The 27,467-nt window shown below is 46.0% G+C and overlaps 1 protein-coding gene across 1 annotated transcript in view; it reads left to right on the forward strand.

The window, feature by feature from the left end:
• Positions 1–27,467, forward strand: part of HECA (hdc homolog, cell cycle regulator) — a 42,489-nt gene that overhangs the window by 6,962 nt on the left and 8,060 nt on the right. Inside the window, exon 2 of the mRNA XM_037144964.2 lies at positions 22,319–23,359. Within this exon, the coding sequence (XP_037000859.2) occupies positions 22,319–23,359 (1,041 nt within the window). The remainder of the gene's footprint in view (positions 1–22,318; positions 23,360–27,467) is intronic.

The following is a 27,467-nucleotide window of genomic DNA, read 5'->3' on the forward strand; positions in this document are numbered from 1 at the left end:
GCCAGAGCATGAGGATTGGATTTGAAGATCAGGAGACATGAAATGAGCGTGTGGAGTTGAAAATAGCTGAAAGGAGTTAAGGAGCCCAGTGAGTTCTTTAGGGATCAGCCAGGGCTTAATATTGCTGAAAATTAAACAAATACCCTCCTCTCTCCAGGCAGCAATTAGAAAATTCGTTCATTAGTTTACTTGCTCATTTGTTTGCTTATTCATTGCTTTGTCCATCTATACGCTCATTCATTTAGTCAACATTTATTATGTGTTTACTGTCTTCTATGATTGGAAGAATAATGTTGAATTATGCTTGTTGGTATCAGAATCTACACACACATGGGCTCATGGTGAAGCTGGGGTAGAGGCATGTCTGCAAACACCAGGAGCCGTGATAATGCGCTAGGGGTGCCCAGTGGGAAAAAAATAACTTGTTTCCTGGAGGAGGGACAGTCTTGTAGGAAGGGAAGCAGTTAGCCCTGAAAACGGAGGGAGGATGTTTCAAGCTGAGGAAGGTGGGAAAGAGGCTTGAGTCCAGGTTGCTGCCAGGAGTTTGTGGCTGATTTGAAGTGCAGCGGTGGGGCATGAGGCTGGAAAGGGAAGGCAGGCAGGCTCATCTGGATGTTTTGTAGCTGGTGCCGAACTATCCCTGAGGTTTGTCAGCAGGGACAAGTCAGCTGAGCCTGCAGAAGGGAGTAAACATAGCTTGTTGACAAGCTTGTAAAGTTACTGTGCATTTTAACAGAATGGGTACCTTGGCAGTTTTTCTTTTGATACAGCTCGTCAGGGACTGGCAGTCCAGCCTGACGTGGACCCTGATGGTGAGTTTTCAGTAAAGCAGCAGGCATACTGGACACACCCCTGTTTCTGCACAGCAGGGTGATAGTGTTGCGGCTCCCAAGGCTGCTGTGTGGAAAGTGTCTGAATTGTGGGCACCGGCATCCCTGCGCTTCTGAGCCATTGGAGGTTGGCTAATTGAGGTTAACTTCAGAGAACGAAATGCCAAGGGAGAGGTTGGGGCCATCTGAGCAGAAAGGCCAGGCTTTTCTCTGGAGGGGTGGGGGGTGGGGCCTCCCTATGGCTTATTTTTCATAGTTTTGTACAAAGTATATCTCTGAGCCAGGTTGGACTAATTACCTTGGTTTGTCATTTTATTTTATCATCATCAAATCAGCTTTAAAACAGTAAACCCTGGTGAGGGGGAATATCACTGTTTTGTACAAAGGGACTATGTGTCTGCTTTAATTCTGTATGGACCAGAAAAAGCTTCCGGTTTTCAGTGGTTAGTGAAATATCAACTTGCTTTGTTTAATCAATATAATGTTTTAGCTTGATTGTACTTGAGAGGTTTTTATAAACTGGCAAAAAGTGAGTAGCATTTTTAATAATAATTGTGTGTTCCGATTTATCAGAAGTAGGAAGGGAAACAAATTATTTCTGCTCAATTATACTTGTGAGGATAATACTTGAAAACAATTACAGAAATTAAAGTTAGAAACAAGAAAAAATAAGAGGAAGTTTAAAAAAAAGTGAGGAAAGAGGAAGACTTAAAGAGGAAGTGTTAAATGTTAATCATAATTGTTTAGACTGCAATTAAGAAGAAAGTTATGTTTCTTATATACACTGACAATACAGTATGCTTCTTAGATTTAAATTGTCAGAGAAGAAAAGCTTTTCTTCTACTCTCTTAGGTTCAGTACTTGGGGACCTGCAATTAAACTGACAAAAAAAGAGTGAGGGAAAAAGTCAGATTTAATCACACACAAAAATGTGACTCGAAGGGGCTAGGGGTTAGAATTTGTGGCTTATATCCTGTCTCACTAGGAGAATGGGAGGGGAGAAAGTGCACCTATAGGAAAACAAATGGCTTTTTGGGAAGACACATGAGTCTTTAGGGAAGAGATGGGAGATAGGATGGTTTTGTGGTAATGTGTGTTTTCAGTGGGTTGTGGAGGCTTCTCGCTGGTCACGAGGGTCAGACTTCCCTGGGGGCTCCTGAGACGGGGTTTTGACAGTTGAGTTCTTTTAAGTGACTCTGCTTAATTTAGGCAGATGGGAGATTTTCGGGAACTCGAATACCTTCAGCTCAAAATAATTTTTAGGCCACAGTGGCATATTCTGGACCCCTTCACACTATATTGCAGCTCAAATCATATTACCCCCATTATAGCAATTGTAGAGAGTCAGATAGCAAAAGACAGTATCACAGCTCAGGATTTTTATTTTTCATTTGATTGGAAATGTGTTAGAAACACACAGCCTTAAGGCATATGACTTTATAAAGCTTATAAAGAGGATGAATTTAGACCAAAGTTAGCAGGATATCAAATTGCTCATATAAGGGAGATATTTGCTGAATTTAAAATGTATATTTTCCCCTAAGGGTAAGCCTAAGTTTGTTGATGCCTTAGATCACGTCTCTTCAAGTTAAAGCACTCAGAAGAATCTTTTGACATTAATGTTGAAACCGAATCACAAACTATTTTAGGTTTCTAAATCAGCACTCCTGAATGTGATGATTATTTCAGTGTAAGATTCAGTAGAACTCTGTTATAACACCATTTCTTACTAAAAGTGACGCTCTCTTTGATACACCTTACGAAACTCAGTGTCTGGGCAGAAATGGAAACTGGGGAATGTACAGAAGCAAGTTCTGGCTACTTTTGATTGGCAGCAGGTGCCGTCTGTAATCTGAGAGACTGAGCCTGGGGTGGCTGGTGACGGCTGGTAATGAGCAGACACAGTGCTGCCAGAAGCCATGGAGAGAGCCTGGCACTGAGTATGTGTCCTTCTGTGGTAGAGGCAGAAAGTGCACGTCCAGCCTGGGCAGCTCCGAGAATTCTTCCAAATGGTTTCTGACTCCTCAGATCTCATCTTATTGGGTGGGACCTGGCACATTGCAGGAATGTTAGCCCTGTGGTGTTGTGGTCCGAGTCTATTAGGCCATCAGTTTTAAAGGTGCAGGTGGAAGTTTTGCAGCACAGAAACAAAAGAGGTTAGATTTCTGGGCCATAGGGGTGTTTGTGCTGCAAAACCCAGAGAATCAAAAGAAAGGAGAAGCGGCTATTCCCATTGACAGGAACAATGATGATAATACCACTGTCCTCTATGGAGACTTAGTGTGTCACCCAGCATTCCACAGTCTGCCTTTAAGGACAAGGACACTATGCTCCTGACGTGGCCTCCTGTTCTGCACACTCGGATCAGAGAGATGGGCCCAACCCAACATCACAGTTGGATCCTATTGGATGTTGGCTTCATTTTGACTGACACACACGTGCATGAAGTATGAACAAGTTTTTAAGTAGAGGACTTAAGTTCAGTATAAAAACATCAAGGAAACAATAGAGCTGTTTAAATTACTTGTAAAATGCCTCCTGCTTATCTATCGTTTTGGCACTTGGACTGAAATTAAATTTGTGAAACAAGAAAACACTTGAGCGAGGAAGCACTTCGCCCACACCTGCACACTCACCTTGATCTGAGCCCTTTTCGTGGTAGGACTTCCTGCTTTTGTACTGCAGAGCCTGCGAACACTGGAACTGACGCTGTCTCTTCTGAGTGGGTCACAGTTCATAACGAAGAACCAGTTACTTCATTAGGCTAAAGTCCTGAAGGAGGACTCACTGGTTGCAAGGCCCTCAGTCTTTCTGGCTTTGATGTGTGTTGCCAGAGCGATCTTGAGAAAGGGTTTAACCTCTTTGTGCTAACGCTGGTCCTGCGTGGCACGCGCCTGCCTTCCCATCCCTCAGCGTGGATTTTGATAACCATTTTCAGACAGATGGAGAACTCCACACCCCATTTTATTTGTATTTGTATTTGTTTTTGTTGGACTATATGTATACTACTTGTTTGCCTTTTTTTCTGTTTGTGCTTTTTGTCCATTTTACTAATGGGATATTTGGGTTCTTACTGATTTGCACAATCATTGTGTATTCAGGATATTTTTTGATGTACATTTTCGCCTGGTTTATGGTTTGTCTTTTTTGCCATCTGAGATGTTTTTATTGGTAAGAAATGTTGCAGTTTTGTTTGATCACAGAACATCTACATAGAGACGGAACCTCAAGAGGAAGATAGCCGAAGGTGAGGGAAGTTTTCTGTGAAATTGCTTATAGGAACGGTTGTGGGGCGTGGATGGCGTCTGGTCAGTGACCGTGTTCATTTGGGTATCAGCGCACAGCAATGCTGTACACTTGTGAGGTCCTGGTTTCTTTCTGTATTAATGTTGGAGCCTCTTTCACAGAGCTGGCTGCAGTTCCTGCCTGACCTCCTCCCCAACCCTGGGCTTCCCTGACCACTGCTGTCCAATTGACAGCTGAGCTTTGGTGCTGGACACCTATCACTTTTTGTAAATTTCTAAAACCCCTTGCAGTTTTTGCTCCAGCCAGTTCCAAAACTTGCAGAAAAAAGCCCATTCTTTCCTTATCGCCTTTTCTCAGGAACCAAGCTGCAAACTGAGGCCTCTTATAGGTTAAATTGCCTATAACCTTCTTGTGATAGCAAACTTAAATGCTGACTCATAAGAAAGTTCTCATTTTTCACATTCTGATACTTGGATTGAAATTGCATTTGTATGTTAATAAAATGAGAACATAGCACTCAGTTGAAACAAGAGTTTATTCACACTCCATACATCATGCTGACTCAGTCCGCCCTTGTGTGTTCTCAGATGTCTGAGATTTGGAAAAGGTTCCCAGACTGATTGCTTGTTCCTAGGAGTGAGATTTGAGATTTGCTTATAGCTTGAGATCTCCCATTTTACAAGGCTGATGAACCTTTCTGAGCTTTAATTTTTTTTTTTTTGTGGGTGGTGGGGGGAGGTTCTTGTTTCTTTTTATTTAAGAATAACCAAGATTTATTTGTAGAATTGTGAGTAAATCTGTAAGAGTACTAAAAAAAATACATATATAACATGAGCGATGCTAAGGAGCATACAAAAGGAGCTGACATTTTGTTCCTTAGTTAGCAAAGAATAAACAAGTCAACAGTTGTGAGTAAACATATTGGGAGTAGAGCACCCTTAAATTTATAGTTTTTTAAAAATTTAACATAGGGTCACAAAGCCATTCAGGTGTCAAGTGTACAACTCAACAAAACGTCATCTGAGCACTGCATGGTGCCCACTGCCCAAAGCAAAGTCTCTTTCCATCCACATTTATTCCCCTTTCGTCCACCTCTCCCCACCCCACCCCTCCTCTGGTTGGCACCACACTGTTGTCTGTGTCTGGGTGTTTTATATGTGTCTTATCTTTAGAAAGTGAGGATAAGCATGATTTTGTGTGTGTGTGTGTGTGTGTGTGTGACTAAATCTTTGCAAACAAACTGTAAAGCTGTTTGAAAAAGCAAATAGTTGTGTCAACATTTGGGGTTTTTAGTGTTTTCTGGTTGGGTTTGTGGTTTATAGTGTGTCATGTGGTCCTGTGGCTGCTTCCCAACTAGTGATGGAATGCACACACCGATTAGCTGGGAGAACCCAGGCAGACCTTTGCTTTCCCCAGTGGAGTGTGCGGTGAATGCTCTCCCGAAATCCTTGTTCTGTCTCCTTGGGGGAGTCTTGAGTTTCTCTTTAAGTTCCAGTCTGGGAGCTCTTGCTGTGTGGATTTTCCCAAAGACTGCAGTACTTGGCAGCTGGTCCCAGGGCAAACCCAGCTCCTTGAGTGAGTTGAGCTATTCTGGAGTTTCTGCAGAAGAGGTTTCTGACCCCGGAGTAGGGACTGGCTGGCAGCTGGAGCCTTGGGGAAGGTTCTCTTACCCGTGTAAGTAGAGCTGAGTTGGGGATAATTTTGTTGTGATCTGTGAATCATCCTGTCCCCAGGTTTCATTATAACAGCAGATGCCACTGTGATTTTAACCATTGGATTAACAGAGCTCTGCTTTTGGCCTGTTGTACTGCATGATTTACGAGTAGGTGCCTGTATTTGTAATCATGCCTCACATAGTTTGTATCTTGATTCACTTCAGGCCTTTCTGCCCTCTGCTCTTTACCTGCCTCTAGGGTCCTATGGAGTGGGAGTTTAAGTGTTGTTGTAAAAGCATTGAAATGCTTACATATGACTTTAATTTGTTTCCTGACCTCCCTTTGAGAGTTTGCATTGTACATTAGGTGAAAGAAAAACGAAAACAAAACAAAGAAGAAAACCCAAAACAAAAACTAACTTACAGAGCGTGCAGCAGATGGGTGGCTGCAGGGAGGGTGAAATGAGTAGGGGGGGTCAGTTGTGTGGTGATGGATGGAAACTAGACTTGGTCGTGGGCGTGGTTTAGTGCCTGCACGTGGAGGTTTATAATGTCACACACCTGAAATTATATAATGTTATGAACCAGTGGTTACCTCAAAAAATAAGTTAAAAAGAATTTTGAATATATCAAACCATATTGTGGAATTTCTCAAAGTAATTTCTATAGTCACACGATGCTTGGTGTGCATGTGTATCTGTATGTATGTAAATGTGTCAGTATGTTTATAGTGAATCAGTTTTTCTTGGGATGTGGTTGATTAAAAACAATTTGTAAGCTTCATCTTTGAGATACAGAGATTTGCAAATTTTGGCTTTGAAATAACTTACTTTTTAACATTTTATGAAATACGTAATCTAAGAATTGCTCGGAAGAATTTTTAAGGAGTTAACTTGAAATGTTTTTCTCTAGACAGCTTTGGAAATACTTTAGAATTCATTTGAAATATAACCATATGTATATTTGTGTATATTTACATATTTAATAGAATTGCATAATATGACAAATTCTCTTATGGCACAATGTCTGGATAGTTTGGTAACTTTTTTAAGTGACATGTTGTTCATTCCCTCTAGTTTAGAAGTGAAGAGTTCCGTCTTCAGGGACGGCTGCACTGTAAAACTATGTCTGTGTCCCACGAGAGTTAGTGATTGAGATACTAACTGGTTAAATGACATCACTGGTTAACAGTATATCGGTGGGGTCTAAACTTTGAGGTTACTCTGCAGCGAGGGATATTATGAGACACTCTCTTGAAAACAAGGCCTCCCATACCAGGCTGTGGTGTGCGGACTTCGGTGGTTCACTGCGGGGCCAGGGCACAGACATACTTACTCTTGAGTCTAACTTTCAGTTTTAGGGAGGTATGTGGAGACTTAGACACGCCTTCTCCTGGGACAAGCCTTTCCTTGTTGCAACAGATTCTGTAATGTGCTTGTCGGTGCTGAGGCACAGGCCAGTGGTGTGGCCTCCAGGCAGAAGCTTTATTTTTTCTGCTTAGATACCAGCAGAATTGCAATAAGGAATTTTCCCAGGTTTATTTTGAAGGGAAGGCAAGGGAACAACAGAAAGAGTGTATTTTCCAAGGGGTTCAGCAGGGCAGAAAAGGTGCACGGAAAACAAAGGGAAGTGAATTTAGCCACTTCGTGCTGGAGTTTTATTGATTTAAATACAATAGTCTTAAAATCATTCTGTAAGTTGGTAAGGAGATAACCCAGTCTGTTGTCCAAAACAGGGTCCAGGAAAAATAGATTGAGGTTCTGTTTCTCAGGGTCAGCTGCCCAATTTGATAGTCTCTATACTGATAGAATGTTTTTCTTTACCTCCTTTCCAAGGAAAATTGCTTTTTTCTCACTGATTGACAAGTAAACCCTTTGCTCATGACCGACCCACCCTCCCTCTTTCTTTTCCCTCCCTCCCTTCCTTCCTTCCTTCCTTCCTTCCTTCCTTCCTTCCTTCCTTCCTTCCTTCCTTCCTTCCTTCCTTCCTTCCTTCCTTCCTTCCTTCCTTTAGCTTGGCAGTTCTGTTAGGTAGAGTGCATTTACCTTGTGGTCTATCTTTCTTTGTTTTTAAGGAGTACAAAGATTGGGATCAGGAAACCTTTGTATTGTAGTTGGGTTTCAGTACTTGCTTCATTAACTTGGTTTTCCTCATACCTAGATTTCCCATGATTCTGAGGAGTCACGTGGGTATGGAACATTTTGAACAAACTTGTGTAACCAGATCATCATAGTAAATAGTTCTATAATTTTGAATAAAGCACTATTACAGATTATAAAACTACTTAAGATCTGGGTACGCAGAGCTGTCGGTCATTGCCTGTCCTTGCAAACTGGCTCTGTGTTCTTTGTTGGTCTGTGTGTGGTGAGAATGGAAAAGGAAGGCCCCTTCCTAGTGGAGTGACCCCGGGCAGGACACTGGGGGACCATCTGGAAGTGGGCGCAGGAAGTGTTTGTGGGAGCAGAGCCAAGGCATTGCCTTATTTCTGATTGTGGAGCTTTGCTATCTTTAAGAAATATTCAGGAAAAACCGTGAAGTCATTATCTTCATACTGATATTCAGCCTACATCAGGCTTATTTTGGGTCCATGTCAGTTTGGGCCCTGATGTGGCCTGTCTCACAAGGAAGATACGAGTTTCTACTTTATAATCAATGTTGCTATATTGATATACCATTATCAGGGTGTTGAGGCCAGAAAGGGAATAAAAAATAGGTAAAACAGAGAGAAGCTTATAGCTTCCTGTTTAGTTTGAATTTGAGGCTGGGTAAGCTTATGGGTTTTAATTGAAAGTAAGGAAAGAGTAGGTGTAGGGGAATAAACGGAATATATTGAGACAATGTTAAAAACCCAAGTTGTTAAATACAGTTGAAAGGCTCACTTTTTTTTTTAATATGAAGTTTCCATGTTTATTTGGATAGAGGGGTTTGTCTGAGTAAAAGCCTTGTGTTTAAACCCTACTCCAAGCATACAAAAACATGTGTAACCAAATATAATTGCCATGTACCCAACTTGCTACCCATTTGGGAACAGTCTTTTACACTTAAAATAACATGAGGGGGGATAAACTAAATCAGAGGTTAAGATAGTGTACGCTTAAGTGAGTTTACTATAGCTCTGACGGTAATTGAAACAAGTTGACAAAATATTTTTGTTTTAACTTTCCTTTATATATCAGACTTAGTGTCCTTTTAAAATTTTTAGTGAGAAAAAAGGTCTCAAGATATTTGAAAACATCTATTTAAGAACCTTTTTAGTTTTCAGTTAAAAAATATTCATTAGTTAACCCGATGGTTTTGTAAACACCTAGTGAGTTTGAGGTGTGGGTCACCAGTGGGCTGCAGTGAGTCTTCTAACCACCCTGCGTCCACTCCTTCCCCTTCTAATCCGCTTTCCGAGCCCCAGCACCGGGCTCCGCCGAAGCAGAGGCTTTGCTTCTGGGCCTGGTGGGCGATCAGGTGGAAAGGGAGAAGGTGGCCCCCATCGGAGTTCCTGGAACGTATCCAAAGAACTGGACTGCAGCCTGGGGGTTTCTGAGGTCCCCGACGTGTGTATGACATAATCATAGTATAATTGCAGAAGGCTGATATAAAGGTGATGATCAGACTTTTTTTGTTTGTGTTTCCCCTAAAAGAATTTGAAAAAACAGAGTCTTGCATATTTAACATTGCCACATCAGTTCTTTTAAAGGTTTACATAAATGCCAAGGATATAGTTTGCAGTTTATTGCAAACATTGTCATTTAAATGTTTAAACAGTACAATTATCATTAGCCATATAAAAATAATAATGAGAAATTTTACATTTTTTAATTTCTATTTATTTCTTACCTATTATTTTATCCTAAGATGGAGTATTGTTCACTTCAAAGTCTTTTTTATTGATTATCCTATCCTATTTTTATGTAAAAATGTATGTAAACTTAAGTTTATATTGAGAAGCATTTCCAGAATGGCAGAATAAGGACCTCCAGAAATCTGCTTCTCCATAGAGACAAGGAGAACACTGGCAGAAATGATCAAAATCAGATTTTACAGAACTCTAGAAAGTAACGAAATGCTTGCAATAATCCTAGGAGTGTTCATTCAAGAGAAATGACTGAATCGTAAAGAGCAATGGATTTTCTTGCATTTTAACTTGCTCGTTTCCACTCACTCTCCTTGGGTTCAGTTAAGCTTTAAAACAACAGCCTAATAGTTGTGGGAGGGGGAAGGAAAGGCTTGGAGCTTCCCCAGGGCCCTGCCCTGGGAGAACTGTCACTGACCTGGCTGGAAGCTCCCTAGTGAAGCCTCCTTCAGAGGGCTTGTCTATGCTTGACCTGACTCAGATCGCCCAGGGGTGAAAGCCCTGTTCTTGGGTGTCTGTTGAAAACAACTAGCAGTAATTGTTTAATATGGCAGCTGTCTGCAGCAGTGATACCAGTGGGGCAAACAAGAAGTAGGCCAAAAACTTGGAAAGATTATCTTGGGAATGAGATGTCCATAGGGGGCTTTGAAAAGCTCTGATATTATGGAAAACAGTATGGAATTTTCTCCGAAGACTAAAACTGGATCTGCCTTTTGACCCAGCAATTCCACTGCTAGGATTATATCCTAAGAACCCTGAAACACCAATCCAAAAGAACCTATGCACCCCAGTGTTCACAGCAGCACAATTTACAATAGCCAAGTGCTGGAAACAACCTAAATGCCCACCAGTAAATGAGTGGATCAAAAAACTATGGTACATTTACACAATGGAATACTATGCAGCAAAAAAGAAGGAGCTCCTACCTTTTGTGACAGCATGGATAGAACTGGAAAGCATTATGCTTCAGTGAAATAAGCCAGGTGGTGAAAGACAAATACCATATGATCTCACCTTTAACAGGAACCTAATCAACAAAACAAACAAACAAAATAAAACCAAAGACACCAAAATAGAGAACAGGCTGACAATTACCAGAGGGAAGAGAGGAGGGAAAGGAGAAGGGTTTGCAGGAACAAGTATAAAGGACACGTGGACAAAAATAAGGAGGGGGGTTGGAAATGGGAGGGAGGTGGGAAGGGCTGGACGGGTGGGCTGGGATGGGGGTAAAAGGCAGAAAACTGTACTTGAACAACAATTAAAATTTGAAAAAAAGAAAGAAAGAAAAGCTCTGATATATTCCTGGCACTTTGGAAGACCAGTGCGCAAGCCCAGGCAAGACCTAGGAGGCCATCGTTCTCTCCTCTGGCTGACCTTGAGGCTCTGCAGAAGCACGGAAGTGATGGCTGAAACAGACTTGTAGACTGTTGACACACGGAAGGTGTGCTCCAGCACACACACACAGAGCCCAATGGTGAATAAGGGTGGGAGACTTGCAGGGTGGAGGCCTGGATGACCAGGGAGTACACGATGCACCGAAAAGGCACTTGGATTTACATTTCATAACAGAAACCCTTCAACTGGTGCGATAAGACACACTGCAGACACCCCACTGGAGTGTGTGGACATCTTCTGTGAAATCTTTCTTAAAAATTCTCTCTCTCTGTTGAGCTTTTGGGAGGTACTGAAGGTCGGTGAGGTGAGGGTTGCATTCCTGACAGATACCTGGTCTGCAGGTGACCCATGTTGCCAGTTACTCGTGCAGCCAGACGTCTTACCTGTTGGACAGCCTAGGGAGGAGGTAAAGCCATTCGTCTTTTTAGCTGAGGCCAGCAGGACGCAGAGGTAAGGGGAGGGGTCCAACTCCACTGTGGCCTTTGGCTGCCAGGCACCACTGTGGGCTGGCCCAGGGAGAAGAAGCGGGCCACCGTTTTGGGGGTGCCGTGCCGTGACTTAAGCAATAAATGGGGATCCCATGTAAAAATACCATTTAGGAATTTTGACTATGGCCACAGTGTGAATATTTGCGCTGGCCAAAGGGGAGGATGTTGACAAGGGCAATAAATCAAGTTCTGTGGTGTTTCAGAAGAGAGAAGGGAAAGGCTTTAAAACTGGAACATAGTGCTGAAGGATGACGTGGGTCTTTTCTGGAATCTTTAAACATGGGACATCCCCGGAGTTTTTCTCCCATCTTTTTTTTTTCTTTGTTTATCTTCTACTTTATTTTTTTAAAATTTTTATTTTATTGATTATGCCATTACAGTTGTTCTATTCCCCCCTTCATTCCCCTCCACCCCCCACCCCTACCATTCCCTCCCTTTCGTTTATGACCACGTGTCTCAAGTTCTTTAGCTTCTACATTTCCCATACTATTCTTGCCCTCCCCCCTATTTTCTACCTACCGTCTATGCTACTTATTTTCTGTACCTTCTCCCCCCTCTCCCACTCCCCTCTCCCACTCCCCTGTTGCTAACCCTCCATGAGATCTTCATTTCTATGGTTCTGCTCCTGATCTAGCTATCCTTTTACTTTGCTTTTGTTTTAGATGTGGTTGTTAATAACTGTGAGTTTGCTGTCCTTTCAGTGTTCATCTTTTTTATCTTCTTTTTCTTAGGTAAGTCCCTTTAACATTTCATATAATAAGGGCTTGGTGATGATGAACTCCTTGAATTTGATCTTATCTGAGAAGCACTTTATCTGTCCTTCCATTCTAAATGAAAGTTTTGCTGGATAGAGCAATATTGGTTGTAGGTCTTTGGATTTCATGACTTGGAATACTCTTTCCAGCCCCTTCTTGCCTGTAAGGTCTCTTTTAAGAAATCTGCTGACAGTCTGATGGGAACTCCTTTGTAGGTGACTGTCCCCTTATCTCTCCTTCATTTTAATCTTGGCTAATGTAATTATGATGTACCTTGGTGTGTTTCTTTTTGGGTCCAACTTCTTTGGGACTCTCAGAGCTTCTGGATTTCCTGGAAGTCTATTTCCTTTGCCAGATTGGGGAAATTCTCCTTTATTATTTGTTCAAATAAGTTTTCCACTCGTGGCTGTTCCTCTTCCCCTTCTGGTACCCCTATAATTCGGATGTTGGAATGTTTAAAGATGTTCTGGACGTTCCTAAGCCTCTCCTCATTTTTTTGAATTTTTGTTTCTTCATCCTTTTCTGTTTGGTCATTTTTTCCTTCCTTCTGGTCCACTCCCTTGATTTGAGTCCCAGTTTCCTTTCCATTACTATTGGTTTCCTGTGTATTTCCATTCATTTCAATTAGTTTAGCCTTCATATGTTCCTCTAATTTGTGACTATAATCAACCAGTTCTGTGAGCATCCTGATCACCAGTGTTTTGAACTGTGCATCTGAAAGTTTTGCTATTTCTTTATCACTTAGAGTTATGGGCTCTGGGGCTTTGAGATCTTCTTGAGCCATTTTTGGTCTGTTCGCCCTCTTTAAGTCTGAGGAGCGGAGCCTTAGGGGTGGGGCGGGGCCGGGCCACCAGGGCGGGGTCGCTGGGTTGTGACGTTGCATGTGGGGGTGGGGTCAGAGCCAGGAAATGGCGGCCCTCTCTGCTGCCGCCTGTCGCTGGGACCCGCTCGGTCCCTTCTCAGTGCCCACTCCCTTGCCGGTCTACCTGCGCAGCAATGTGCCAGCACAGTCAACCCGCTGCCCTTCACCCTCGCTGGATCCGCTGGTCACTCACTGGGTCGGCTCTTTGCAACCCCATGCCTGGGATCCGCGCACCTGAGTCCTTCTGACCGAGTTTTTCTGTGCAACTCTGCTCCGCCAGCTGCTGGCTTTGCCCCTCTTACTGGTCAGGCTGAAGCATTTGTTGTTATCAGACTTCCAAAAAGTTCAATTTTCTGTGTTCTGGCTGTGTTTTCTGTTGCTAATATTTTGTTGTCTCTAAACTTGGTTGTGTGAGAAAGCACGGCGTCACCACCTATGCCTCCATCTTGGCAGAAGTCCTTTTTTCTCCCATCTTAAGAGGCTGTGGTTTGGTTCTGAGAGCTCCCAGACCTACCTTCCCTTCAGGGTGACCGAACACAGTACGTGTGGTGCTGGGCTGTGGAGCAGTCCTCTGTGACCCAGCAGGCTCCAGGTCCTGCTTGGGCAAGAGAACGTGCAGCCTGCTAATTTATTTTCTAGTGGAGTGTGAGCCCATTACATGCGAATTGGGTTATGCAGATTTCAAGTAATGACATAAATAATATTAATAGAAGCTTCACATTTTGTGCAAAGTTTCAACAAACATTCCGCCAAATTATGCATTAGGCCATCTTGAATTTTCAAAGCTAGCAGATCAACTGAATGATAAAAATGCTTTGTTGCCCAGTGGCATCTCCTTTTCTTATTAAGAAAAACCTGTAGCCCTGGCTGGTGTACCTCAGTGGATTGAGCGTGGGCCTGTGAACCAGAGGATCGAGGTTCAATTCCCAGTCAGGGCACACGCCTGGGTTTCAGGCCAGTTCCCAGCAGGGGACTCATGAGAGGCAACCATACATTGATATTTCTTTCCCTCTCTCCTTCCCTTCCTCTCTAAAGATAAATAAATAAAATCATAAAAAAGAAAAGAAAAACCTGCTGCCCCTTGGCAATATTATGTGAACTCTGGTTTTGTTTTGTTTTGTTTTTAGAACTTCCAGGATTTTTGTGAAATTTGTGGTGTTATTTTAAAAATAACTGTTACAATTTAGATTGTTATTATAGCTTTCAAAATATCCAAGTGGGCTAATGCTGGTGCTAAAAAAATCCCCCAAATCAGTAACTTTGGAGCAGAGGTGGGACCAAACAGTACAGTGTGCCATGCTGTCAGTCTGTGAGGTGCAGCTGAGAAATACTGGAGGTAATGCTGATAACATCCGCACCGGTAAAGCAGCAACACAGTACGGACTGTGGACGTCGGAGTTCTGAGGGTGCCTTCCCTGCACTCTCCCCCCGGGCTGTGGGGCAGGCAGCCTGGATTATGTGGGTTCTCCAGGAACATGTCCCGTGAGTGAGATGCAGCCATGCTTCACGGATTCCTGCTACCTGGGCTTAGGAAAGGTCGTTTAGGTTGAAAGCTACATACGGCAACATACTTGTCTGACATGGAGTTAGAACATCTTTAAAGGGTGGAGGAAGAGAATTTTGCTTCTGTTTAAGACTTGTCAGTAAATATTTAGCAAATTATTTTGTGCTTGCTTGTTGTGGGGAAGAAATTTATTTCTTGCGCCTGTTTGTGTGTGGAGACAGGATGATCACTTTCTGGTTGTAGCTTTGCTCGAAGTGCATTCAGAGTCATTTGGTTTTCATGTCAAGTGCAGTCACGCCTGGGTGCTCGTCGGCTTCAGTACTTGTCAAACCCTGCACTTGTTGCATTTTGATGAGAAAAAAATGTTTCAGCACTATGCTTGATTGGAACTCATCACATTTGCTAGAATTTGCCTGAGTCGGTTTTGGCACATCTCATGAATTCTGGAACAAATTAAAGATGAGTACCGAGGTACCACTGCATTGTAATATAAAGTGATAAGGCTTCTAATAATTGCTTACATCTAAATGGTGCTTATTATATGCCAGGCACTGTTCGAATGGCCTTAACTCCTTTAGTTCTCACGGCAACCCTTTGAGGGGTAGGTACCGCTTTTTCTGCCGTTGTACAGGTAAGGCAGCACAAACACAGGGAGGTTATGACTTGGCAAACTCTGAAGACTAGTAAGTTGCAGAGCTGAGAGTCAAATCTAGGCTGGCCGGCTGCAGAGTCTGCACCCTCAGTCACCATGCTCCCAGGCCTCTCGAGAAGCCGGAGGTGGAGATCCTCTTGCTCCTTCAGACTCTGAAGGGAACTTGCTCAGCAAACGAGGGCTGCGTTCCCATGTAAGAAGAATTACTGTATGGTGAAGGTCCGTGTAATAGTTGTTCAGAACCCCTGATATTTTTGCATTTAGTAATTGGATGCCAAAGGAGGATGGCATAGGTTATGTCAACCTTGAGGCACTGGAGGCCTGCCCCAGAGAGCGTCCAGGGTTGAATCTAGGAGACCTGTGGAGAGCTAATCCGAAGCCGAGCACTTGGGGTGCTCTGCAGGGGTTCAGCCTCCCCCCCTTCTTCCCCCAGCACTGCGTCACCCAGAGTGCTCAGTCTGATCAGGCCACACTTCCCTTCAACAAGACATCCGTTAAACCCTACAAGGAGTTTCACGGTAATGGGACCAGGTCCCTGCCTCATCCCTTCTCACCACCAAAGTCCCCACGTGCTTGTGATGCTTACAGCTATTTTAAGAGGGGTGAAAACATTTAATTTCACAGGTAAAAAAAGCTGCCCTAGCTGGGATGGTTCAGTGGATTGAGCACGGGACTGTGAACCAAAGGGTCTCCGGTTCGATTCCCAGTCAGGGCACATGCCTGGGTTGTGGGCCAGGTCCCCAGTGGGGGGTGCACAAGAGGCAACCACACACTGATGTTTCTCTCCCACTCTCCCTCCCTTCCCCACTATAAAAATAAATAAATAAAATCTTTTTAAAAAGCTGAAGATGGCACTGCCTGGTTTATGGGACACCTGCTGGGCGAATGGTTTTGTCCAGGATCTGGTTTGTGGGCACCCAGTGTACACGATCGCTGTCATTTCCAGAGGTGGAGCACAGAGACCTGAGTGGGGGGTGAGGTGTGGGATGTGAGCTGGGGAGAGAGACAGACTTTCTTCTGGGGACCTCAGTCTGGGTGCCCTGTTGTCTAGACTTAAAAGGGTTTGAAATGGTTGCCCAGCAGCAGGTGGGGCCTGACTCTTCACTTGGGCGGAGAGAAACAGCAGCTGATTCTGGGTATTTGACGATGACGCTGCGAACCCAGGCACTGGAGGGCTGCCTCTGCATGAGGGAACATGGCCCCTAGTTGAGCCATCACGGCTTAGACTAACGTCCTAAGGGGCGTGTGCGACACAGGCCCTTGTCGACCGTGGGGTCCCTTCTCCTGCCTCCCCATTAAAGGTTTACTTGTTTCTCATCCACGTGGATTCGTGTTCTTAAGAGCTGGGGGTTGTATAAATTTGGAGACAACTTTCAGGAGGCAATCAAATGTTTCTGTTTGTAATACTGCTCATTTCTTACAGGTGTCCTTTGAATGCCACCAGTGCCGCTTCCTAGAGTTACAAAGTCTTCTCCTGTATGTTTTGGTTAACTGTAAGACTTAGGAAATTTTAAAAAGAGACATGGCAATATTCATGTATTTACTTACTTTCTAGACACCTATTGTGTGTCTAAAACGTTAGATGGGAGAAGCAGGAACAGCGATGGCGCAGTCTGCGCTTAGCGGGGGAGCCGGCCACACAGGAAGAAGGCCGTGGTGCGGACAGCGTAGCGGAGTTTTGTGCCGCTGCGCAGTTCGCGGTGCCCTTCCACGCACACAGGAGTGGGCACGGAACACAAAGTTTACTCTCGTATGATTCTCGTTCATCACCGTGTCGTTGATGTCACAGCTGTGGAGCTACCGTGGCCACCCTTGTACCCGGAGTGTGCGGCACCTTCTTTTCCACCCTCGCTGCTCAGTGAGGGAGCTGCTCCACATCAGGTAGCCAGTCAGCAGAACTGACACCTTCTTTTTTTAAAGGTGTTTGCTTACTTACCTGTTTATTTAAACATGTTAAAGTTTATGCTGTTACAGTCGTCCCAATTTTTCCCCCTTTGCCTTCCTCCACCCAGTCCACCCCCCACTTCCAAACTCAGTCCCCACACACTTATCCATGTCCATGCATAGATACTTCATTATGTTCCTTTTAAGAGAGAGGGGAAGGGCAAGAGAGAGGGATAGAAAATTCGTGTACAAGGGAAACATTGATTGGTTGAGTCTCATACGCCTCCTGCCTGGGACCTGGCCTGCAACCCAGACATATGCCCTGACTGGGAATCGAACCAGACACCTTTTGTTTTGGGGGACAATGCCCAAACCACTGAGCCACACCAGTTGGGGCAGAACTGGCACCTTGTAGATGCCTTTCCAGTGTGGACATTGGGAGGGGGAGGGGAAGCTGCCTAGATGTAAGTTTGAACTAAGCCTTGAAGAAAATCAAGTTTTTGTGAGTGTAGAGGCCAGGCTGTGGGAGATGAGGAGGCCTTGCCTGAAGTCCTGCACTGTTCCTGGACCCACCCTGTCACTCGCCTGCTCTAGGGGACTTGCCCGCGGGCTGGAGGCGTGCTTGGGGGCGGTGTCTGTTGCACATGCTGGGTATTAAACAAGCCCTCAGCTTCCTATTCTCTTCTGAGGTCCAGCCACAAGGCCACATCAAAGTGGCTGCAATGTAACCAAGCAGGACTGGCAGGTTGGAGGGGGGGCTCCTTATTGTTGAGTCTCAGAGGGTAGAAGGCAGGCAGGAGACGCCTGTGATGGTCCTAGACAAGGTTGAAGGGACAGGGACTTGGAGCTATACATGCTGTTCTGCGATCCAGGCCTGTATTTCTGTTGGAGCTCCCAGCAGGGTTTGCCATCCCTTTGGCTACTGAGACCTAGTGCGCAGGAAGTGCTCAGTACTGGTTTAGTGACGCCCTTGCAGCTTTTTGAGAAGGATATAAATAGGATTTTTCCATATCAGTCAGCCTTTTTTAATGTGAAAATACTTTTTAAAGAAATATCAAGTCCATCTCAACATTTAAATTTTAACTTTTGGTATTGTGAATGCAAAGTATAGTTAAGGTATTCTTTGATTTAATTTTGTTAGTCCTGGGTTAGTGTCACTTTGGTTACTGCCATTGTATTTCAGGGACATCCCTTTAAGCCTGTTCTTCCGAAGGACTGAAGATAAAAGAACTGAACTTTAACTAACATTTTAAATGACACTGAAGGTCACAGACCCAGTGACTGCAGTTAGTTCACTCAGTTCACAAGCCAGTCTCCTCTTCTGCCTTTCGGTGTGTCCAGGTCTTTTCCGTCCGTCTCAGATTGCAGATCCCCCTCTTCTGCTTCGCCTGTCGTGTGGGCCTTTCATGTGCCAGTGCCCTTCCAGGGCAACTGCATTCAGCGCCGGATGTGTGCAAGGCCTGGGCCCAGTGGTACTGGAACCCAAAGATGAGTAAGATGCGTCCTCTGCTGAGTCATCACATGGTGGGGACCAGAATGGGGACTCAAGCAAGGTTTGGACCAGACTGTCCTGGAGTCAGGATGCAGGGGAGAGGGCAGTCCTGGGGACGTTGGTGTCTGGAGGTGGGCCTTGCAGGATGGAAGGCAGGGGAGAGGTTCACCATGTGCAGGCCCTGCTCTCGGTGTGACTGAGCAAGTGGGATTCAGGTGCCTGTGGCCCTACACAAGCATAATCCAGTAATTGGTGGAAGAGGAAAAAGGGAAAGCATGGGCTGATTTTGGGAAACTGGGGACTCTCCTGCTCCAAGCCATTCTCTGCTGCAAAACATAGAAATCACCTGGTTCCCCAAAAGACTGAAATCCAAATTCATGCCCACGGAGCTCCTACCCATTCTTATCTGTCCTTTTGGAGTCCAAGGCTGCTATGTGAATAGGTCCCCATCACCCCATTTCTAGACTTGCTCGTTCTCTCTCTCTGCAGTGCGAATTTGTGAGGCTGGTGTCTCCGTTGCTGCACCTCAGTTTGCTCCCTCTTGTGGGCAGGCCAGGGTGCATTGCCAGGTCACTGCTGCTGGTCATGCAAGGGGCTCTGTGCGCGCCCGGTGTCTAAGGCTGCTCATGCCCCCAGGGCCCTCGAACGTTTTCAGCCCCTGCGTCTGTGTGCAGCTCTCAGAGGGAGGGAATGGGAGAGGTCAAGGACCCATGCACCATGTGACATGGGGCCCCAGTGTCCCGCAGGCCTCTGACTGCAAAGTGTGTGTTTTGTGGTTTTGTGTGAGCCTGCTCCCTACTGTGAGCGGGCCGGTACCTGCCAGGTCCTGTGAGCGCTCCTGTCCCCCCACCCACTGGTGTGTCAAGGAGAACGCCAAAAAGGCTGAGTTTCTGTGTGCTCTCTGTTTTAAATCTTTCGCCCCCCCTGATCCCACGAGAGACGGAAATGTCCAGATTCCCAGCCAGTTCAGGCTAACGTCCACCCCATGCATCAGCCCGCCTGGCATTTCTGCCCCTCCTTTCCAGAAGCAGGTTAGGTGGTTTCTAGCTGCGCACAGGGTGCAGTGTCTCTGCCCAGGCCAGGTGTTGCCGTGCTTACCTCCACAATGCATGTGTGTTGTGACCATTTTGGCCGTGCAGGCTCTGTGCAAGCTGTGCCACAGGCCGCCTTGGTTGTTTACGTTTCCCCTCCCCAGGGTATGGAAGCCTGGCGCCTGATTTCAGTTGCGATTTCAGCCCTCCGCCTTGGGCAGTTCCCAGCCCCTTCCAGACCCCTCTTGGCATTCCTCTCCTCTGCCCCGCGATCTGGCAGGCCTCTCGGTTATAGAAGCACTGCCTGTGTATCAGTGTATTTCATCTTTATGACAACCGGGGAAGGTACAGTCAGTTGTCTGCATTTTTTACACAGAAAATTGATACAAAGAGAAGTTAAGTAACTTGTCTACAAGCACACAGCTCATGAGCAGTGCTGCTGGGATTCCATCCCAGGCAGTCTGGTTGCAGCGTCCATGCTGTGAACTGGTACGTGAGGCAAGTGGGCTGTGGACAAGTGAAGATGAGGACTGTGGATTCCCAGGAGGTAGATGGAGAGGCCACAGTGATCACAGGCAGGGAGGGAGACGAGTTGGTTAGGACCATTTTGCTGAGGTCTTGGAATGCCATACGGAGGGGGCTGATTGGTGGGATAGTATTTGTAGTTCAGTAGACAGTGGTGAGGTCGTGAAGGTTTCTGAGTGGCTCGTGTCCTGCTCCTGCATCCTCAAGCTGCCCCGTGTTTTGGGCGCACATTTCCCCACTGGACAAACATGCTTAGGTCTCAGCCTTTGATTCCTCTGCCCATTCTCTTTTCTTCCTTCTAGTGGGATTTTTGGTGAAGAGTTTTTGGAGGGTCACCAGTACTGCTTCTACTTTTTTAACTCACTGTCCATTCCGTACCTGTCCCCATCATCCCACTGGAACTGTTCCTTACTAAGGTGTCACAGACTTGCTCGCTGTTCATTCTGGTCTTTATCTTACCCAGCATTTCCCAACCAGGAGTGATTTTGTCCTTGGGGGTTACCTGGCAATGATGGGAGACCTTTGGGGTATCACAGGTGAGGGGGTGCTGTTACTGGCACGTAGCAGGGGAGCTGCTAAATATCAGCACAACAGGACACTCCCACAGCCCAGTCCTGGCCCGGAATGTCAGCGTTGTGGAGGATGAGAGACACTGGTCTCGCCTGGCACTCTGGGACATTTCAGGTCCTCCGTTCTTACAGCTCTCCCAGCTGCCCTGATGGAATTCTCCCCTGTCTTGCCTTCTGCTGAATTCTCAGTGTATTCCTCATTGAGCTCTTTGGGGGACTCTTCTCCAGCCTCTTAGGGTCACTTCCCAGGGTTTCCCCCCACTCTTTACATTCCTTTGGGGCCGGCTCATCAGTCCAGGGGTTTGATCTCCATATCACGTGTGGGCGCGTGGCTCCCCATCCATTTCGACAGCTCCAGCCACATGTTTCTCCTCCTCGGGGGTGCGCAGGCACTGCCAGTGCAGCAGATTCAGAGGGCCAGTCTCAAGTCTTCCTCCGAACCTGTCCCTGGCAGTCCGTCAGTGTTGGCCCACCCGCAACACTGCTGCTGTTGCAGCTCAGGTGCTTGCCATTTTACACCTGCATTTCTGGAGCCGCCCTCCCCCTGCCGCTGGCCTCCCTGCTTCCAGCCTCCTGTCCCACACTGCCACCAGGGTGAGGTTTCTAAAACAACTCGGACTGAGGGGTGCTGTGGCTTACAGTCCTCATTTAGCTTCTCAGCCACAACAGATGAAGTGTGAACTGAGCCTGGCACGTGGAACCTTTGTGATGAGGCCCACTAGTTCCCCCTGGGAATGAGTGGTACTGGCCTCCAGGCGGGCCTTCTGAAAACATTACGGTTGTTGAGGTGACAGGATCCAGTGGAATTCCGATCCAGCGGAGCATCCTGTTGACTGCTTTTTTAATAGGTTTTGTTCTGTTATGAGTTCTACTTTGTGTCACCACGGTTCCCTCTTTTCTGGGAATCTGCTGGGCCTCACAGACACCCGAGGGGCTTGTGGTCGGGTGGGGCAGAAAGATCTTGGTGTTCCCACTTTCTGTTTTGATTGCTTTGGAGAATTCTGATTTTCAGCTCCGTGACCTGGCAGTGTAAGTCTGCTAGAGCAACAGTTAGTTTGTCCGGACACCCCTGCCATGAGGTGTCAGGCCATTCTAGAAGAGATCGGGGGTGAGACCAGTGTGTTCTCTAGTTCCTCTGTGGTATTCAGGATAACCCAAACGCCACGGTTAAGGGCGTTGAAGCCCCCTTGGGAGCTACCATGTGAACTTGGTGGTTAAGTAGCTTCACCATATTATTTTCCTAGTCCCCTGGAGAGATTTGTTTTTAAAAGGACCCTGCTGCCAGTACTGACACACGGCCAGTTCCACTGTGAAGGATTTGGACTTTTTGAAGCTTATTGGTGTGTTTTTCAGCAGATAACAAGTATCAGACCATAAATTCCCTTGGCACAACACCATTCCAGGAGCAAATGGTAAATGTCTAATCATGCCTGGTGTCATTCCAGTGGTGGAAATTTTGACATCAGAAAAATCGTACTTCTGGCCTGAGTAGGCCCATGTGTGATGGTAACTTTGCTGTCTGACCTGGTGTCAGCTGAGTCCTGTGTCCTGGGGGCTGAGTCTCTCTCCTTTTGTGTTTCTCCCCAGAAGCCCCTTGTGCCACGCCCCTGATCTGCAGCTTCGGGAGGCCGGTGGACCTGGAGAAGGACGACTACCAGAAGGTGCTGTGCAACAACGAGCACTGCCCCTACAGCACCTGGATGCACCTGCAGTGCTTCTATGAGTGGGAGAGCAGCATCCTGGTCCAGTTCAACTGCATCGGCCGGGCTCGCAGCTGGAACGAGAAGCAGTGCCGCCAGAACATGTGGACCAAGAAAGGCTACGACCTGGCCTTCCGCTTCTGCTCCTGCCGTTGTGGACAGGGCCACTTAAAGAAGGACACAGACTGGTACCAGGTGAAGCGGATGCAGGACGAGAAGAAGAAGAAGTCGGGGTCAGAGAAGAACGCAGGGAGACCCCCTGGCGAGGCGGTGGAGGAGGCAAAGAAGTGCAGGCCCCCTAACAAGCCCCAGAAAGGCCCGAACCATGACCTCCCCCGCCGGCATTCCATGGACCGGCAGAACTCCCAGGAGAAGGCCGTCAGCGCCGGGGCCTATGGGGGCCGCTCCCCCTGCGGCTCCCCCGGCCAGTCCCCGCCCACTGGCTACTCCATCCTCTCCCCTGCCCACTTCAGCGGCCCCCGCTCCTCCAGATACCTTGGGGAATTCTTAAAGAACGCCATCCACCTCGAGCCCCACAAAAAGGCCATGGCCGGGGGCCACGTGTTCCGAAACGCCCACTTTGATTACAGTTCGGCCGGTTTATCCATTCACAGGGGCAGCCACTTTGACACGCCTGTACAGTTCCTGCGGCGGCTGGACCTCTCTGAGCTCCTCACTCACATCCCCAGGCATAAGTTGAACACTTTCCACGTGCGGATGGAAGACGATGCCCAGATGGGCCAGGGCGAGGATCTGCGCAAGTTCATTCTCGCGGCCCTCAGTGCCAGCCACAGAAATGTTGTAAACTGTGCCCTGTGCCACCGGGCACTCCCCGTGTTCGAACAGTTCCCCCTGGTGGATGGGACTCTGTTCTTAAGCCCATCAAGACACGATGAGATCGAATATGATGTTCCTTGTCACCTTCAAGGTACAGGTGTTAATTCACCTTGCCTGCTTTCTATTTGTTAAGAGCTGGAAAGCAAATCCGATGGGACTCCTGTGTTCTGGCTCAGTTTTAACTGATGGTGCTTTTTTGTTCTAGTCAGGTGCAAGGTACCATTTGAATAGTTGAGCTTTGCCCAGCGAGGGGGTGAAGATGGTAGGAGCCTGCTCTGCTCTGACGGCACTGGACCAGTAGTACAGTTGTCCTGGTGGGCAGCTGTATGGGTTTGTTCTACTGCACTTACAGGGGAGGGTCCCTGATGTATAGTTTTTCATAACTGGGAGGAAATTTAGAGAAGGAATTGTATGCAAATGTTACTCACTGTAAAATAGCTGCCCTTGAAGCCTGTCTTAATGTGCTCAGCAAGCTTTGTATTCCCTTTGATCTGTGTAAGTGTATGAAAGGAGGGGTCAGGGAGGGCCAAGGTGTTTTTAGATTATTTGAATTAATCTTGACATGTATGAAATAGGAGCCTTTCTTGATAACAAACGGGAAATGGAGGGTTATTGAGAACTCAGTGTATTACCTTGGTGGTGAGGGGCCGGAATGTATTAATGCTGTGGATGCCGTACCAGGACTTAGTGACATTTCAACCAGAAGTTGAGTGACAGGGTGAACACTCTGTCAGTGCATGTGACTGTTGAATTTATGTGAAGATGGGATGCATGTCATATCTTTTTAACTTTCAAAGTGCTAAAAAAAAAAAGCCTGTAGTGAAAATGATACATCCCCACGTATCTTCTTCCCACCAACCCTTGCTATCTCAGTTCCCAGAGATGCTTTTAAATCTTATCTGATTCTTTAGGTTTTTACCACCATAATTTTAAAACTGGTATCTTCATTCTCTGATTTTAGATATTATGTACTAACTTACTTTTAAGGTGGATGACTATGCTTTCATGCATCTTTCCTTTTCTCTCAGGATATCACAGTTCTTGGGTTTTGTTTTGTTTGTTTTTTTTTTTTTACTATTAGTGTGGAAATATTTAGTGTTGAACCAAGAAGTGTAGGTACATATATTTCCTGCACAGAGTACAGTGTATTTTAGGACACCTTTTGTTTTTATTGAAGTGAATAATTGCTTCACATTTCATTTGCTTTGCCTTTTTTGAATCTTTGGCTGGTTGTTCTCTCTCTGAAGCAGCAGTAAAAACTGCCTCTCCAAAACATTTCCACATACCCGTGGCATTTAAAGACACTTTTTCCTGGAAATTTCCCTCACAGAAACTTGTCATCTTCTGCTCCCGTCTGTCCTGGTGCACTCGGTTCCTGCTGGGCTGTGTAGTTGTCCTTCCAGGAGTTTCTTCGGCTCTTTACTAGTTTTCCCTTTGGCGTCCTAGGCCCCACGTTGTCTTTTCCTCGATTTATCCCCGGAGTGTGTGAGACATCTCCTAGGACCTTTCTGGGGAAGGGAGCGTGTAAATAGGTGTTTGAAGACTGAGAAAGTCTGAGAATATCTTGAGTTTGCCTTCACACTTGATTGCTGTTTGCATGGGTATAGTCTTCCACGTTTCAGTTATTTTCCCCTTAGAATTTCTAAGGCATTTTCTTTGCTGTCCCCTGTCTTCTGATGTTATTGAGAAGTCTAATATTATTCCTGTCCCTTTATCCCCCCATGTCTCTTTCTCCCCAGTGTTCTGAAACTTCACCCTGACACAGGTCTTTATTGTTATTTTTTTCATTCATTGTACAGTGTGCTTCCTTGGCTTTTTGACTTTGTAAACGTATGGTCTTTAGGGACATTTACTTTTAGTTTTTATTATATATTTTGGCCCTGTTGTTTATCTCTTTATTTTAATTCTGTTTTCTGGAAGGTTTTCTTGACTTTATAGTCCAGTGTTTTCACCTAAAGATTTTGTTCTCATATTTATAATTTCCAAGAGCGCTTTTTAATAATGTCCTGGTCTTGTGTGTTTCATGGATGTAATTTCTTCTCTTTCTCAGCAGGGAAAGAGAGCTGAAGTGGCAGGGAGTGGTCTTACTCAGTTTTCAGTGTTTCACCTCATCCCCAGTGTCTTTCTTAGCCTTTGTCATCAGGCACACCACTCCACAACTTAAAGCAGCGAGGGTATATAATTCCTCGCAGCTCTCTGGATTGTCTGGGTGGGACGACTTCTCTCTGTCGCGCCAGGAATGGGCCTGCGAGCTGGCCTGGGCTTCACATAGCATTCTCAGGACACCATTCAGGACGCTGAGAGTCTCTCCCTTGGACTCCTTCAGGTCCAAGAAACTTGAGCTTGGACCTCAGGAACATCACTTCTGTCACATTTTGTTCCTCAAAGTAAGTTTAAGACTAGCCCAGACTCAGGGGATGATTAACTAGACTGCTTCTTGATGGAAAATTTTGCATAGAGTGCGTGGTTGCTTGTGTACGTCCCCACTGCTTCCCTCTCAGCACCTCTTCCCACTCTCCTCTGTGCTGGATGTCCAGTTTGAGAGGTAAATCGTTTACCCTTCCTCCATTCAGTTTTGTTTTTAAGATTTTATTTATTTTTAGAGACAGGGGAAAGGAGGGAGAAAGAGGGGGAGAAACAACGATGTGCAAGAGAAACATGGATCGGTTGCCGCTCTCACACCCCCAGCTGGGGACCTGGCCCACAAGCCAGGCATGTGCCCTGGCCAAGAATCCGACGGGCAACCTCTCAGTCCCCAGGATGGTGCTCAGTCCACTGAGCCACACCAGCCGGGGCCATCCAATTTCTGATCGCATATTCTGCTTCAGGTTTGAGGGACCTCTTAGTTTCATGGAACATGGAGTTGGTGTTTTTTTCCTGTACTTTGTGCTATTTGGGGATAATTTTAGAGGGTAGTAAATTGAAATACCTTTAGTTACCATTTTTAGATTGGAAATGTTTTTTATGAAGATACTTGAGGGTACAAGGGTAGGGGGTACATGAGAACGTGTTGTTCTTTTTCTACTCATGATGGACAGGTTTTTTTTTTTTTTTTTTTCATTCAACCCACTCAGATTTCATGTGCTGGGTACTATCAGTCCTTGCCTTTCATTGGTGTAGAATTCAGGATGTGTGATGCGTTTATAAAAATGTGGCTAACTCCCAGGCACGCAGCCCCAGTGCTACCAGGGGACCTAGTGACACCCGGATAGTAAATACAGTGGGGTCCTATAGTTTCCAAGGAGGAAGGGGCCACTCAGCCTGGGCAGTCAGAGGCAATCTGAAGGCCCATATTTAGGTTGAGGTTCTAGCCACACCAGGTGTGTGTTAGTAAGAGGAAAGGGGGCAGTGTGCAAGGGAAGAGTGATTTAAAAAGAATAGGGAACTGCAGAGAACCATTTGGTTGAGCAGAGGTTCTGGTCTGGAGAATGAGTAGGGTAGACGGAGAGCAGGTGGTAGGTACACTTTCAAGCCATGATAAAGAGCTTGGCCAAGTTCTTTATGGGGCCTTAGCACGTGCCAGGGTTTTTATTGTCACGTCTTTGAGAAGTCCATGCAGCCCTTTTTATGTAGCAAGCTAGTGTAGACCACTTCTTCTGTCACAGAGGCCTTAAGGCATGATCAGCTCTGATAGAAAGGGCCACCTTTTCCTGGCCACAGACTCCAGGCTGTGGTTGCTCACGTGCTGCTGAAATAATGTCTTGCTTCCAGGGCAGGCCCGTGTGGACTGCCACTCACCCTCCCTGCTGGCCCCGGCCTCCAGCTCCAGCCTCTGTTCTCTGGCTCTTCCTCTGATAAGATGTTTGTGTTTGATTTTAATGATTAATTAAGACTGATTTACCGAGGAGGTTTTTATTGTGCTCTGTTCCCACTTGGAACCACAGGTGACTATTCTCTCAGGAATCTGCTTTGTGTTTGATCTCACAACCCTAGCACTCAGAAATTTAAACTTCTCTGTATTTAGGACAATGTATAATAGTGTCTGAAACAAATGTAGAGACTCGGTCCACACCAGGAGCTCCTGTGAGTTTGTCTAGAGGTTAGCAGCAAGGCAGGTGAGAGTTGAAGCCTCTCTGTTTCCCTTCCTTCTACCTGAAGTGGGAATAACAGACACACCTCCTTTATACCCACCATGTGGGTAAGGGAAACGATTCACGCAGCCTCAGAGCACAGTGCCAGGCCCTCGGTAAGCCCCCAGT

This window comes from Artibeus jamaicensis, unplaced genomic scaffold, assembly GCF_021234435.1.
Source record: "Artibeus jamaicensis isolate MK-2021 breed Jamaican fruit bat unplaced genomic scaffold, CSHL_Jam_final contig_3176, whole genome shotgun sequence".
In the NCBI taxonomy this organism is placed as follows: Eukaryota; Metazoa; Chordata; class Mammalia; order Chiroptera; family Phyllostomidae; genus Artibeus; species Artibeus jamaicensis.